We start from the raw sequence: 15,723 nt of genomic DNA, 5'->3' as shown, positions 1-15,723 counted from the left end.
TACGCTTGACTCAAGAAATAACACGTCCTATTATAATCCCATAAATAGAAGTTGAGTCTATTTGTGGAGGGTGAGTATACTGTATGAGCATTTTATATTACTGAAAAAGTAAAATAAAATATGATGCAAATAAAAGGACAAATATAACTCCGAACTATCGCAAATGAATGTAGATATCCTCCGTTATACTTTTGGGATATTGCTGCTCCTGCCATCGAAAAATCAGAGCATATATGTCCTTCACTCTAATGCAAAACTAAATAGGAACATGCGACATAATTTTATCCATTCTAATGGAAGACTAAATAGGAACACGCGACATAATTTTATCTGTCGATTCAATATTTAATAAACGTCGATCGGTGAATAAGATTACGACATGTGTATATCCATATAAATGGTATATATGCTCTAGTTTTTTACCTGTAGAAACATCCATGTCCCAAAAGGTACGAAAGAGAATATATGCATATCGTTTACGATATCTTGGGGTATATTTGTCATTTTTCCGATAATTTATATTTATAAAAATTTTGTGTTGAATAGGTTTGTTCTCTTCCGTAGTCCATTTAAAGTTGAGCAAGTTGTCAGCATCCATTGGTAACATTATAAATTATATGGATATAATAATATACAAGTATTAATTCAATTATGTAATATGTGTGACACTCCATCTAGATTGCTTCAAATTACAAATGTCACATCTCTATTTATCATTTCAATTTATTTTTTTAATTCATCAAATGACACAAAGTTCAAATACATTATTAGAAGAAAATGTCACAACCCCTACAAATTTGGCATTGACCTAGCTTATAAAGAACCAGTAAACTTAGCCGCGCTATGCGCGGTGTCTAAAAGTTTTCATTTTTATTTAATTTTTAAATTCAAATAGTTTAGTTAATAAATTTTATCATTTCATTAATACATGAATTAATTTTATCAAAAAATAAATACATGTACGGTCAAATATCTATATTTTTTTGGTTGAATAGTACCTATTATTTTATGTTAGTTATAATATATAATTAAGAATTTATGACTTCATTATCCATTTGAATGAGTTCTCAAAATTAAATATGGTTAACTTTGATGTTTTGTTAAAAATTTAAAGTGAGATTTTTAGTCTTTTAAATTTTTTTAAAAATATCAAAAGAATTAAAATAGTAATAAATTCAAAAACAGACTTAGAAATATGAAAAATTATTCGTAATAGATAAGCTACCTATAATTTGAAGACTTAAAAAAAGTAATTCAATAATTATATATTAAGATATAAAGTTCTCTGTATATTGATTCTTTGAAAGAAAATGGGTGATACATGATTTTAGTTCGGTAAAATAATTTTTAGTGATATAAAGTTAACATAAAAATAATATATTATTGTTAAAATGCATAATAAAATAAGTAATAAATGAACAATTATAGATGAATGATAAAAGGTTTTATGTTAAGATTAAAAAAAACTTATATATCTACTAAAAACTTATAATTAGACTCTTGAATTTTTTCTGAATAAAGTAAACATAAAAAAACTGTTCACAAATAATATGAATATTTATAATTATTAACGATAAATAATATTTTCTTATAATTAAAGTGTAGGATAAAAAGTTAAGTAAATTTTTAGAATCATTATAATGGAGGATGAATGGTTAAGTAATAAGTATATTTAAAATGATTATCTGTATTAATTTTTTCCTTGATAAATTTTCTTCTATAATTCTAAGTTTTATTTTAAATTTATTTCAACGCTATTTTTAGTCTCCCTTTTTTCTTTTATTTTTTTATTTTTTAGTCTTTGCTTATTTAATTCTATTAAGAAAACACAAACAATTAGCATCGTAATTAAGAGAATGAAGTTTGCTCGTCTTTAGTATTTTTACTAATTTATATATATTTTTGTAAAACAGTAACAATTAGCATCAAATCTTAACATAATCAAGTTAGCTTGTCTTAAGCTTTTTATTAATTTAAGCAAAATGTTTAAATGAATTCTCTTAATTAATTTTTATTATATTTTTCATGATTCATATTATATTTAAAATTTAAAAATAATTTCATAATAATTTTGATTATCTCCCGCCGCTAAGCGTATCTACAAATACATTTTAATGTTTTCAAGAATTGTTTTTGTCTTACTTTTAGTAATGATCTTGCTCTTATAATTTCATGCAAAAAAATAATCAATTATTCTCTTTTATATATCTTATTTTGTATCATTCTTATTAGAAGTAAAAATAATTATACAAAGAAGTCTTTGTCGATAGATTTTGCATTACAAGATTAAAGTAGAGGACAATTAAGCTAAACATAGATATATTTGGTTAGAAATATTTTTTGATGTGATTTTAAGATGTCACAAATTTAAACATTAAGTAATTTGGGGTTATGAAGGTATAAAGTTGGAAGTTATAGGTATTACTAATAAGTATTAATTAAGTCTAGAGGTTTTGAAAGATGAAGAGGTGTGAGTTTATGATATAAATTAAATTAAAAATAAATATATAAAAATAAGAGAAAAAGGTAAAAGAAAATGAGATATATTTTTTTAGTAAACAAAAATATGTTTAAGTAAATCCTCCACCATTTTTATGATTTATTTTATTATATGACATATTTTCTTTTTACCTCATTTTAGAAATTTCAAATTATTAAAAGTATCCAAATATGCTTCTAATAATAAACATTATTTTTAGTAATTACTATTATTTTGAACAATATATACTTTTTCTCTTATTTTATATTATAGGAGAGATATCTATTAAGAGAAAAATTAATTAAAAATAAATTTAAAAAGGGACACAGAATTAAAAGGTTAGTCAAAAGGAATAGAAATTTTTTGAAATTATCAAAAAAAAAAAAGTAATCGTACGAATGTTTTAAAATAAAATTAAAAAATATTTAATTTTTTGCTGATTAAATTCTCAAAATTGTGAAATTTTTGGCCTATAAATAATAATTATATATGAATAATATAAAAAATAATGCAACGTTAAAATTATGTATTTTTACCATATCATTGTTATGTGATTGTGAGATACGAAACTATAACAGGAATCGATTTATTTGATTCTTAGCTATATAATATTTGAATTTAATATTTAGTATTTTATTTACTTTATATTGAGATATGATATATTACTTTTTTTATTACTTATATTTATTATATATTTGTATAACATTTTTATAGCTAGTGAGGAGGATGATATTGTTAGACGAAATCAGAAATAAGATATCTTGGCGTTTTTTTCAATTAACTAATTAATCTGATAAGGAACCAATTAACTCTTGTTACATCAGTGGTTTAACCGGAGAACTATAAACAATCCATACAATAATACCAACAAACATACATAAAATTAATTAACTAATCAAGCAAAAATATTTAAAATATACGATTCTTCAAATTTACAAAGTGAATAAAGACAATCAGTGTCAGTAGAAACTACAAGATTAAGAAAAAAAATCTCAAAAAACTACAAAGAGAAGCAAAAAAAATAAAAAATGAACAAATTATTTTTTCTATAAAAGAATCATGATTTGTATCATCAACAACTCAACCTAATAATATCAAATATATATGTAATTACAACAGAACAAAGTGATAATAATAATTAGACATATTAAATCATTTTACCTCACAAAATCAAAATATGCAAAATATATAACATTTTTCATTATACATCCCTCTCCTGCAAAAATCAGATCAAAGAAGACAAAAAAAAAATTAACAAATCAAAGGTATAAAAAATGAAGAATAAGGAAAATAAAAATAAAATAACGATCATGGAATATCTCAAAGTGGGTTTTTATAGGTGTAATATTTAGGAGTTATAATTTTTATATTAAATATTTTGAAGGTTATGAATATGAAAGGTTAGGAGTTAGGAGGTGTAATGCTCATTAACTAATTTATTAATAGCAATATATATATATATACACATAATATTATTGTGTAAAAAGAAATAATCTAAAAAGACCTTTTTTTAAAAATAAAAATATATATTTTTCTCACCATTGAGGCATGCCACATAGGCTGATTGAAGATCCTCATTTATATATATATATTGATTTTATGTTACTCTTTTTTTTTTTTTTAGGTTTCAAAATTGATTTCACCGCTAGTATAATTCAATCTCAAAAATTAGTTCGGGAAGGGAAGATTATCCAAAATTACTCGTAAAATAAATTCCTCCTACATTTACGACTGAATCTAGAACGTGAACAATCTTATATGAAGTGCAACATCGATAGATCAATAATTGTAAAGTGTGATACTCATTTCATTAAAAAACTTAAATTATTTGATAAAACATAATTTTATTATTTAAATATAATTTTAATATCGATTGACCAATAAAGAAAATTGCTAAATTTTTACATAATCAATCAATAAATCATAACACTTTATTCGATTTATTTTTGAAGGTGCTACAACTAATAAACTAAAAGAAAAACCCAAACAACATGAAGAGGGGTGTCTATAATTTTTTTAATAAAATTAGAAAAGGGTATATCCTATAATTTTATTCAAATGTGTTTTTTATATTTCTTTTTTTTTTCTCCGTTTTTAATTGCTAACCATATATGTAAACATTTCAAAATTGAAAAGTCAAAACTCTTCATTGGTGATTATTAGGGTTTGTTGGTTGGGGAAGATTAACTGAGCCCTTTAAGCTCAGCTCAAGAGAGAGAAAGAGAGAGGAGAGAGAAGCCTCTAACCTAACAAATTCTCAAGATTCATATGAAGGCAAATCAAGTAACATTTGGGGGCATTTAAAGAACAAATTGTTTTGAGCTCTTAAGTTTTTTATTTGCTTGTTTGTGATTTTATATGGATTTCGTCATCTTGGTGTTTGCTTCCTGCAATTATTATTCATAAAGGTGCGATCTTTGAACCCTTCTTGTTTGTTTTTGTAATGGGTAGTTGCTTAAAGCTCTGATCTTTTTCATTTTTTATTGAAAATCGTTTAGTTTGTGTGATTATTGTGTTTGTTGTTCTCTTGGAGTTTGCATATACCTCCACGAGGTAGTGATAAAGGCCTAGTACACTCTATCCTCTCCAGATTTCATTAGATATGTTGTCGTTTTATAAAAGTGTGAAGTTTTGATCCCTTTATATATGTTTGTGTTTGCTTTGATTTTCGACGTCCATATGGTATAGGGTGATGTCTTTCTTATGTTTAACCTCTGCCTATATGAGCTTCACATTGCTGGGGTGAGATGTGTTCCTAAATTCTTGAGTATTGGAATGAAACATGCCCAAATAGAACGGATATACGAGATTTATATAAGTGATCCAACAAGATTAAGTTTAGAGAGAGTTTTGTTGGCTATTGGTGGTGTGGAAGTGTATTATTTGCGTTGATCGAGGACGTGGATATTTGGGATTGACCACACTTATGTTGAGTTTCTTAGTAGTGGGAATGGCAATGAGTTGTAGGTGGATTTAGATATGGATCTTGGATTTCTATCAAAGAAAGTATTTATGGGAATAAATCAAGTTGAACCTGAATAGAGTGGTGTAGACATATCATGTATATAACCAATTCCAACTAATTTGGAATTGGGTTTATCTGATAATATTATGGTTCTTTATTCTTTTCTATGAATGGGCTATAGCTTTGGATGATTAAGCAATAGTTTCTTCATAATCTTTTTATTTAATTTAGTTGGTTTAGTATTTGTGTGGCTCTTCTTGATTAGTTTTAACTTAAAAATGAGATCAAATGATACTCTTCCGAACATAAACTACATATGCAATAATGTTTAATACTACTATTGAGTACAATTAATTAACCAAAATACTCATGGTTTCTTTCTCATAATGTTCTCCTTCATCTTCAGTAGGTGTCTGGATTCTCGAAGTTATATTGGAGAAGGGGGGTAGTGCATGAGTTGATGCTTGTTACTAAATGTACTGATCGTTATGATAGTTTTTGTGTATAGTAGTGGTTGTTGTGTTTTATCCTATAAAGAGGTGCAAGCTAATCAGCTGTGGTTAATAAGCCGATATGCCGAGTAACTATCTTTTTAGATTAAGCCGGGCAGCTAGACAGGGACTCCAGAAATCCATATCTGGGAAAGAAAGTGGGCTCCAGGATTCTGTTGACATTTTGGTTGCCCAAGGGAGATTGTTGTTTGGCAATTCAAAGTGCTTCTATTCAGTACCATTTGCAAGACCAGCTGACCTGAATGTGCTTGTCCGGCCTGGAACCTTAGCTGCCGCACAGGCGAATTTGCACGTAGCAAACCAGAAAAAGAATATTTCTGTAGTTGGAGCTATTTCTCGTGCAGTTTCAATTCCTTCTGTGTCAGGACCAGCATTTCACATCTGTGGCTATCACATTGATCGCGTGATATCGGACCCGGGTAAAAGTTTGTCTGACAGCGACTCTCACAAAGCACCTATGGAAATCTGTGGTTCTCGAACTTGTCCTCCTGGCTGTTCCTCAAGCAAAATGACTTCAAGACATCTCAATGGTGTTCTTTCTGTAAATAATCCTATTACCTCTTATAGCAATAAAAGCTTTGATAATTGTAGAAAAGCCAGCATGAGTTTGAGAAACAACAATCAGCCCAACAACTTTTTACTTTATGGATATTTCGCATACAATGTGGCAAAGAGACGGGGAAATTCTAATCTATATGAAGGCTTTGGTTTGATGGGGTTCCATACTTCATCAACTGCTTCTTCTTCTACTGGCACTGCTCATGATGTGTCATTTGGTAGCTCTACGTGTGGGGTGCAGCTCTCAAGTTCAGCAGATTCATCTGAACAGTATGCTTCCTTTCATAACTTTCTATTCTTATTCACCCTTGTATAGCTGAAATACAGGGAATTCATGTCATTTCATACAATACAAAAAAAAAAAAAAAAGAAATATGCAAACTACATATGTGGAAGTGAAGGAAATATTATTGACTTGAACACCATCCTCAGTTTAGAAACTTAAAACATCTTCTTGTTAAATAAATTTAACGAAATTGGCATGAGTAGTGCTTAAATTTTCGAAAGTATTAGAAGTCCTTAGAATGTAGTGTTATATCCATAGTTTATACCAGAAGAAAATTTAAGAACTCTAAGGGTTGAGAAAATTTGCTACCTTATGAAATTTTGCGCCTGAAGTAGATTAAGAATTGAAAGAAGTCATGTGCTAGGTTGCGTCGGTTGGGATAATATTTTCTTTTATTTGCCTGTGCTTCAAAACCATATTTGCCAATATCACAATCTGGAAACTAAAAAAGAAAACACAAAAATGACTTGAGAAGTATTTATTATTAGAACTTAGATGCTCCTCAACTATCTTTGGTTGAGGCATCGTTGTTAGCGCTGTCTGTTATGAGAAAATATTAGATGCTTAATACAATTTGTCTACCACCATGAGAAAGCTACTAGCTAATTTCAAAGGTGGAACTTGAGTAAAAAAGTACTATGTAAAAGTTAAAATCGTCCTGAAAGTTTCTCAAGGCAAGCTACTGTGAGGAAAAAAAAACAAATTTCAAAGCTTTTGACAAGCTTGTCTCTTGTTCGAAACCTTTCTTTGAGCTGGCATCCATCTCTGGTGGAAGATCAGTTGGATTTTTATATCATATCCCACTTATTTGTATAGAGGAAAGTGTGGCTTACCTAATACCTTTTGCTATAGAGTACCAATATTTTTGCGTAGTCATTATGTAGATCTTGAACATTTTGTATATTCTCTCCTTCATGCTCTGTAGATTGCTTATCAAAAGAATATACTGCATTTACTTTTACATTGAAGTGAGAAGTCTTTCTATTCATTCCTATAGTTGCTTTGGCCCAATTGCAGGAATATCCGCATTGACAGAACCCTGAAACTAAATTCCGGATCATGTTACCTGCCTCATCCTGATAAAGAAGATACTGGTGGAGAGGATGCTCATTTTATTTGCAGTGATGAACAAGCAATTGGTGTAGCTGATGGTGTTGGTGGTTGGGCTGATCTTGGTATTGATGCTGGGAAGTATGCACGAGAGCTAATGTCGAACTCAGTGGCTGCAATTCAAGATGAGCCAAAAGGTTCAGTGGACCCAGCCAGAGTCCTCGATAAAGCTTATACATGCACAAAAGCCAAAGGTTCCTCAACTGCCTGTATAATTGCCCTCACAGATCAGGTACATGTGCAATTCTCAGCCATTTTTGGAGTATGTATACTTTTGAGTTTGGCCATTGTTAGACTTATCATTTTTCTTCTCTTCCCAGGGTCTGCATGCTATCAATTTAGGAGATAGCGGATTCATTGTGGTCAGAGATGGATCTACTGTTTTCAGATCCCCTGTGCAGCAGCATGATTTCAATTTCACGTATCAACTAGAGAGTGGTAATGCTGGTGACTTACCAAGTTCTGGAGAGGTTAGTAATGCCCCATTTTCTATATGTAGAATTTGGTTTAGAGCTTATGTTTATCGGAGTCTGGAAAATTTATTATACTCAAATCAAAGAGTGTTGCCTTTATTCAGTCTTCTATTACAATTTTTCTATGTTATTAGGAGAGCACAGTATTTTGGGTTCAATATTTAAAATTGTTCCTGTACAGTTCCTCGTAATTACTTTTTTTAGTTAAACATAATATGGAGAGATGCATTTCTTCATGGTTAGTCCTCATAGATGTGAATCATGAGAAGTGTACCATGTTTTAGACATATTTTTTCTTTTTCTAGTATTAGCTCAAATTCCCCTCATGGTTCTTGTCCTGTCTTTCTTTTTTCTAGTTGTGACAAATGTCATTTCTTTTCAGTTATCGATCAGAACTTCTTGGTAATGTCTATGGCATCCTGTCTTGTGATCACTGTATTTCTTTTAAAAGGCATTCATCACCCCTCCTAAAAAAAGAAGAGAAAATCCGTTGCTCATTCTTTTATCAGTTGAGCAGAAATTGCAGTATCAACTGCATTGTGTAGTTTGGTTCAGGACTCCAGTTTTTCCTTCAACTGGTTCACTGTGGATGCCTCCAATTCAGTTAGTTATAGCACAATTCTGTCTTAATCTGAATGACTTGCCTGTGCTGCAGGTCTTCAAAATACCAGTGGCACAAGGAGATGTTATAATAGCTGGTACTGATGGGTTGTTTGACAATTTGTACAACAATGATATTAATGCAATCGTCGTTCATGCAACGAGAGCTGGCTTAGGGCCACAGGTGACAGCTCAGAAGATAGCTGCATTAGCTCGGCAAAGAGCACAGGATAAAAACAGGCAGACCCCTTTCTCTTCTGCAGCTCAAGAAGCTGGGTTCCGTTACTATGGAGGGAAGCTGGACGATATAACTGTGGTTGTATCCTACATAAGCAGTGACAGAAACGTATGAGCGCACTCTGTATTTTCGCCACCTCCCCTCCTTTCTTTATTTGCTTACATTTACAAATTTTTTCTTGCTAGACACGACATTCATCACTTCACTTCTCTGGATGTTCTAAATTGTTCTATCATACTTCTACACAAGAAGGCTGTGCCAAACCTTTCTTAACCCACACAGACTCCTTTATTTCTCTCTAAATTTAAACTTTACTACCTGTGAAGAGTGCTGCATTTTGTTTCAATTATCTAAGTCTCTGTTTATAAACATCTCTTCATTCTTATGTTGCGCCTACTCTTCAGTTAAGTTTGTTTTTCTCTCATCTTTTAATGGTTTTCAATACATATAGAAAGTCCTAGTTCAGGTTTCATATTAGTGTTTTACAAAAACTCCCATCATGTTGACTTATCATTTAACATGGCCTCACTTATTAAAGCATTGTTATGAAGCACCTTTTCAACTAGTTCTGTGTTGTATTTCAAACAAAGTAGAAGCTGTAGCTTACTCTCGTGTACGTTTTATAGAAAATGGGGACTGATTTCTCTCTTGTCCGATGATGTGCAGGAAAGATCTAACAGCTTAAAGATGTAGTTAAGAGCTTTGGTTTCTTGCTTTGGATCACTTGGCTTCGGTCTACAGCCTACAGCCTACAGGTTTTAAGCTCCATTTGAAGGGGATGTCAAATCTTTGCTTATATCGTGTGAACCATCTCGAAGATCACTTTTACTTCTGATGTGCTAGCTTTCTGGCAATTTACCTCCTCTTTCCCACTTAATGCATCACACACACAAGCGAAGAAGGTAGATCGCAAACCACTTCCTCCCTCTCTCCCTCCCTCCCGTTAGCGGAAAGATCATATGAGTGCTGATCATGTATATGGAATAGATGTAGACAGAAAAGTGCTTGATTTAGGTATTATCTTTCTGGAGATTGTTGGTTTCCCATAGAATTGCTAGTTAGGACATACAGTAACTTGCAGCATTAAGCTTTCTTCAATTCTTGGAAACCAATTTCTGTTATTTTTTTCCAGTGTAATAGTATTCTTGGACATGATTTTCCCACTGGCTGTAAATAAATGAGTATTTCTCCTTTGTTCCCTATGTTTCATCTATTTTTATTTTCGTTTTCGATTTGTCTAAGACTCGATCTTGATGCTAGTACATACCGATCATTTCGAGATTTAAATGGTATGAACTTTAATTAAAGTAAAATGATTTTTTGATATTATTATCACACTGTTCGATAAACTAAAATTTTGCATTATTAATTTTTTATTTTTTAAAAGCAATCATCTATATGAGTTTTTGGGTGTGTTCGATATTGAAAGTAACATATTTTTCATAAAACAACTTTTTCATATTTGGTAGTTAAACGAAAAATATATAACAATTTTAGATAAACATTATGATAGTGGATATGACGTAGTTGGGATGAGGGTGAGGAGATAGAAAGCAATGAACGTGAAATAAACTATTTAAATAATCTTTAGATCGTATCAGTATCTAAACTTCTAGCTCTGGCTCTCCCTCCTTATAACACAATCTTTTAGTTAAATCTCTACAACAATCATAGTCAAGATAAAATTTTATTGAACTTTTTTGCAAAATTTTCTTTTGAATTCATTACTCAGAAATTCAAGTGGAATAAACGACTTATATTTGCTACTCCATAAAAAAAAGTCTTTCTACTACTTGACTTTTAACCTTTTATTTTTTCTATCTATGTTGGAAAATGAGACTTTAAATCATCTCAAGAATCAATTAAATACCACAAAATTTCAACTTTTTATGTGTGAAATTTTGCAGCTAAAATTTTATAGAACTCCAAATGGGGACTCCAAGTTCAAGAATTGGTGCAGCAATTGTAATAGGTGTTGTTGTTGGTTGTGTTTTTGCTTTCTTTTATCCATGTGGATTCTTTTCTCCTAATCCACCACCTAAATCTCATCCTTTGTTTAAATATGATGTTTTGGTAAGTCACTCTACACTAATTTCTCTGTTATTCGATACACTAAGTTCTCGTTATACGTGGAATTTGAGAAAGAGTATGACCATAAGGGTCTATTGTACCTTATTACGTAAGAGACTGTTTTCACAACTCGAAATAAGTTTTTCTTTTGACCATGTTCTTTTCATGTCTTTTAATTATTGTGAGTTATAGTGTTTTTCTCTTTGTTTTTAAATATGTAAATTTACCCTTCGGATGTCCCGGTGTTTTGCCTTTGGGACTTTCATGTTGGAGATCCCTTGCCAATGAAAGCGAGGGGTTTGCCTTCTGGGTTGAGCTCGTCGCACCGGACTTGCCTAGTGCGGGTTACCTCTCTTCCGTGGTGTGCGAGCTATAGCACAGGAGCAGAAGTTTTACCCCGTGCGCATCTAAAGAGTAGCGGCTGCGGAACTTTAACTCTCGAAATGTAACTGGTGTCACATAAACTGGGATAGAGGTTGGAGGGAGTGCTTATATTACATCAGATGCTTATTATTATCTCCTTTTTTTGTTGTTGAGGTGGGATATGGGATGCAGAGTTACAATAAGAGACAGATTATTGAGTATTGTAGTGAAATTGGTCTAAGTAGAGTGGATTAGATATAGATGATAAGTATAATCGAATCTGAGTCGTTTAGGTTGAGGTCTTGTTCATCGATTGATTCATGCAATGATATGTGATTAGGTGTCGACAGTAAGAGTTGAGGAGATTTTCGTTATGATGCTATCTCGAGCAATGGTAAAGTTGTCTTCATGTAACCTTATAGGGTTTGGTTTCGAGATATTGAATCAGCCAGTAATGCTTGTATTTGCATTGACCTTGTTAGGGCGCGGACCTTCCCTGGTTCCTTGTGTGAGCTTGGGATGATTCATCCACCGAGCTATCTTTTTTATTGACGGTGTATGCATTCAGCCCCGTTCTCATTCTCTGAAAGATAGGGCATTTAGGCATTATCTGTATATTGCTACATATTGGCGATAAACACTCCGTGACTAGTGTCTTTACTACATGTGACATTTGGTATAACGGCCAAAATGTCGTTTGATCAGTGTTGAAGTCTTCTCTATGTATGTATGTTTTAACTTGTGAGAACTAATTTACAGGTCGAGTCATGGTCGAATGAATCCATGGAGTGGATGAACATGTTGAGATCAGACATTAGGATGTTATCGGAGAAGAATGCAGAGCTGCAGAAGTAAAAGAGCTAAAGAAAAGCTTCAGATAGCCGAGCAGGAAAAAGGCCGTGCACAGGAGCAACTTGCATTGTTAGGTAGTCAAGAGTACGAGAACTAACCGTCCTGTCCTTCCAGACGAATCAGTGAACCCGAGACTAGCTAAGATATTGACAAAGGTTGCAGTAGGGAAAGAGGTCATTGTTGTACTTGCCTATTCAAAATGTGAAATCCATGCTGGAAATGTGGTTAACCAACGCAAAAAGGGCGGGTTATACCAAATTATCTGGTCGTTGCATTGGATGATGACGTTGTAGATCTCTGTAATGAAAACGGGGTCTTTGCTTACAAGAGAGACCCTGATGAGACTGAGAGAGTTCTTGCAGCTTGGTTACAGTGTCCTTTTGATCATCTATACCGCGATTCAGACGTGGAGATCATGTCCGATGGTCACAACAGCATGACAGCTTATGGATACAACGACGTTTCTGGTGAACCTGATATGGGTTGGGCTCGATACACTCATACAATGAGGATATAGGCTTATAGTTCTGGTTTCTTCTATATCCGTCCAACGATTCCTGCAATTGATCTCTTGGATCGCGTTGCTAACAGGCTCACTCAGGAGCCAAATGCTTGGGACCAGGTTGTTTTCAATGAAGAGTTAGCCTTTCCATCGCACCCCGAGTACATTGGACTCTATGCTTCTAGGAGAGTAATGGATTTCTACTTGTTGATGAATAGCAAGATCATACGAAAAGATTCGAATTTGAAGAAGTTGAAGTTAGTTGCAGTTCATATAAATTACCATCCAGATAAGCTTTATAGAATGAAAGAAGTTGTTGAATACTATGTTTATAGCAAACAAGATGCTTTGTATGCATTCCCAGATGGTTCAGATTGATAGCTACTTTTATTTTAAACGAATGACGGTGATGTCCGAACCAACATACGTGCACCTGGACTATTTCACTCGGTACCTACTACCTTTTCTTTTTCTTGTAATATCAATGTGTTATATCAAGTTTGTCACTTACCTACTCTTGGCGGATGTTGAACACTAGTATCAACTTCATCTGAATCTAATACTTTCGATGCACATGTATTGATATAACCATTTATAAAAAATTTTTTTGCAAATGTGCACCTGGATATTCCACTCGGTACCTACTACCTTTTCTTTTTCTTGTAATATCAATGTGTTATATCAAGTTTGTCACTTACCTACTTGTGGCGGATGTTAGAACACTAGTATCAGCTTCATATAATACTTTCGATGCACATGTATTGGTGTAAACATTTATAAAAAATTTTTGCAAACAAATGGTATATATATAAATTCGTAACTTCAAAAAAAAAAAAAGGTTAAATACTAAAAACTTTTAAAGTTAAACCTACAAAAGTCAAATCCTGAATCTGACTCTGGTTAGTCTAGTAATACAACATAGACCAAAAGCCATCAAAGTCATACCACTAAACTAAACCTTCACTTATTAACGGAAAAAGATTTACTATTACCCGGTAACTTAAAATCGTGAATCTATCTCTGTCTACTTTGCAACAAAAGTAACAGAATCTTCTCGAGAAACCGGAGTTTCGGGATTTACGAAACTGACATCATCAACATTTGAATTTTCACCATTATTGCTATTATTAGTGTCGGGAAGCTTAAAAAACAGGTAAAAATGAGATCCATCTTTTACCCCATAATCCACAAGGAAATTTCGTCATCATTCAACATGATCGATTCTCCATGTCCCGTATCCAACATGAGAATCAAACGATTCTCTGGAAGGTTCTCTTGTCTACTTATTTCTTTTTTCAAATTCGCCACAGATTCATCTTTAGCTACTCGAATATGGAATAACGTCCCTGTTAATATTTGTATCACTCGATTCATTTTCTTTTGATTTTCATTTCGAATGATTGTTTGAGAGATTAAAAATAAAGAATGAAAAAAAGAATCATAGAGATTGCATGGTTTAAGAAGTTTGTTGCATTTGCATTACCTAAAAAATAGGTAGTTGGTTTAATTTGAGTTTAATATATATTTGTGAAAGGCAAGAAGTGTTTATTATTTGAGTAAAAATTGATTCAAAATTGATAAATTAAATCAAACTGATAAAATAAATTAATTTTATTGGGGTTTGATTTTATTTGGTTTTATATCCTTTTTTAAAAAAAATAAATTAATTGAACTGATTTGATATTGATTTGAATTTTTAGATTTTTGTTTGTCATTTATATACTTGAATATTAATATACTTTTGTAGAGTACAATAAAACATTTCGAATAATGCATCTAGTAATGACATGATAAAGAATATCACACTTTAATTTTTTTTTTTATATAAAATTTACTTTAAAGAGAAAATGATTCTAATATAATTTTCATAGTCACCACAAAAGTGTGCATAGTGAAATAATGCCCCTTTAATATTTTCATTACTAAATTCATTTTCTTTCATTTTGTTCATGGAAACTATTTTTAAATAATTATATAAAATTATTTGTCATTTCTAAAGTTTGGAATAAATATAATTATTATTTTTCATTTATTCTTGAAATAAATCACAACGAACCTAAAAATCTTAATTAGTTATTCTTTTTTATTTATCGTTTTTCTTAGTTTCTCTCTGAACGTAATTTATATTTATTTTTTAAAAGAAAACACAATCATGATAAGTTGTATGACGTTGATTATTGAGCCTAATATTGATAATTTTTAAATCTTACCTTATCTAAATAATAGTATTAACATCTACATACATTTTTTGACTACAATATTTGTTGTTGGCATGCCTTTGTTGTTCTTGGTCATAAATATTATTGTTGAAATAGTTTGTTATATTTACACACTAAATTATCTGTAATTATCGGAGAAGTTTGTTATAACTGTTTTAAGGTATTAAAAATTGATTCAAATGAAAAATTCAAATCAAACCGGTTGAATATACTAATTTGATTTTTAAAATTTAAAATTAATTTTTTTATTGTGATATTATAATTTTTTTTTGTATTTACTTAAAAAAACATTTTTGCACGAACATAATTGAAAAATAAATTTGATCATCAAAGTAATAAATTCAAACAATTTTTTGAATTAAAAAAGACAATAAAAAAACATGTGAAGTAGATCAAATTTACCTCTTAACTTTGTGAAAAGACGAAATATTTTATATAAAATTTAAAAATTAAATCTAAAAAAGCTATTTTTTTCACTTTCGACATCCAAAACAGA

General features: G+C 31.1%; 1 protein-coding gene and 1 pseudogene across 3 annotated transcripts; both read left to right on the top strand.

Annotated features, from left to right (window-relative positions):
• The first annotated feature begins 4,606 nt into the window (after positions 1-4,606).
• LOC107007563 (probable protein phosphatase 2C 55) lies at positions 4,607-10,423 on the top strand. 3 transcript variants are annotated; one of them, XM_027913645.1, is made up of 6 exons: positions 4,607-4,887; positions 5,851-6,784; positions 7,818-8,142; positions 8,231-8,380; positions 9,039-9,344; positions 9,888-10,423. In XM_027913645.1, exons 2-5 carry the CDS (start codon positions 6,018-6,020, stop codon positions 9,333-9,335), a joined length of 1,539 nt encoding a protein of 512 aa, XP_027769446.1. In that variant the 5' UTR covers positions 4,607-4,887; positions 5,851-6,017; the 3' UTR covers positions 9,336-9,344; positions 9,888-10,423. The 3 variants fall into 3 exon arrangements, with proteins under 3 accessions (XP_027769446.1, XP_015061723.1, XP_015061722.1); XM_015206237.2 differs by having other exon boundaries at positions 4,608-4,887; positions 5,854-6,784; positions 9,039-9,329; XM_015206236.2 differs by having other exon boundaries at positions 4,608-4,887; positions 9,039-9,329.
• Positions 10,424-10,948: 525 nt separating this feature from the next.
• LOC107006570 lies at positions 10,949-13,622 on the top strand (annotated as a pseudogene).
• The last annotated feature ends 2,101 nt before the right edge of the window (positions 13,623-15,723 follow it).

This window comes from Solanum pennellii, chromosome 12 (genome assembly GCF_001406875.1).
Source record: "Solanum pennellii chromosome 12, SPENNV200".
Taxonomy (NCBI): domain Eukaryota; kingdom Viridiplantae; phylum Streptophyta; class Magnoliopsida; order Solanales; family Solanaceae; genus Solanum; species Solanum pennellii.
Note: the sequence above shows the minus strand (reverse complement) of the source record. Positions and strands in the feature narration are given on the sequence as shown.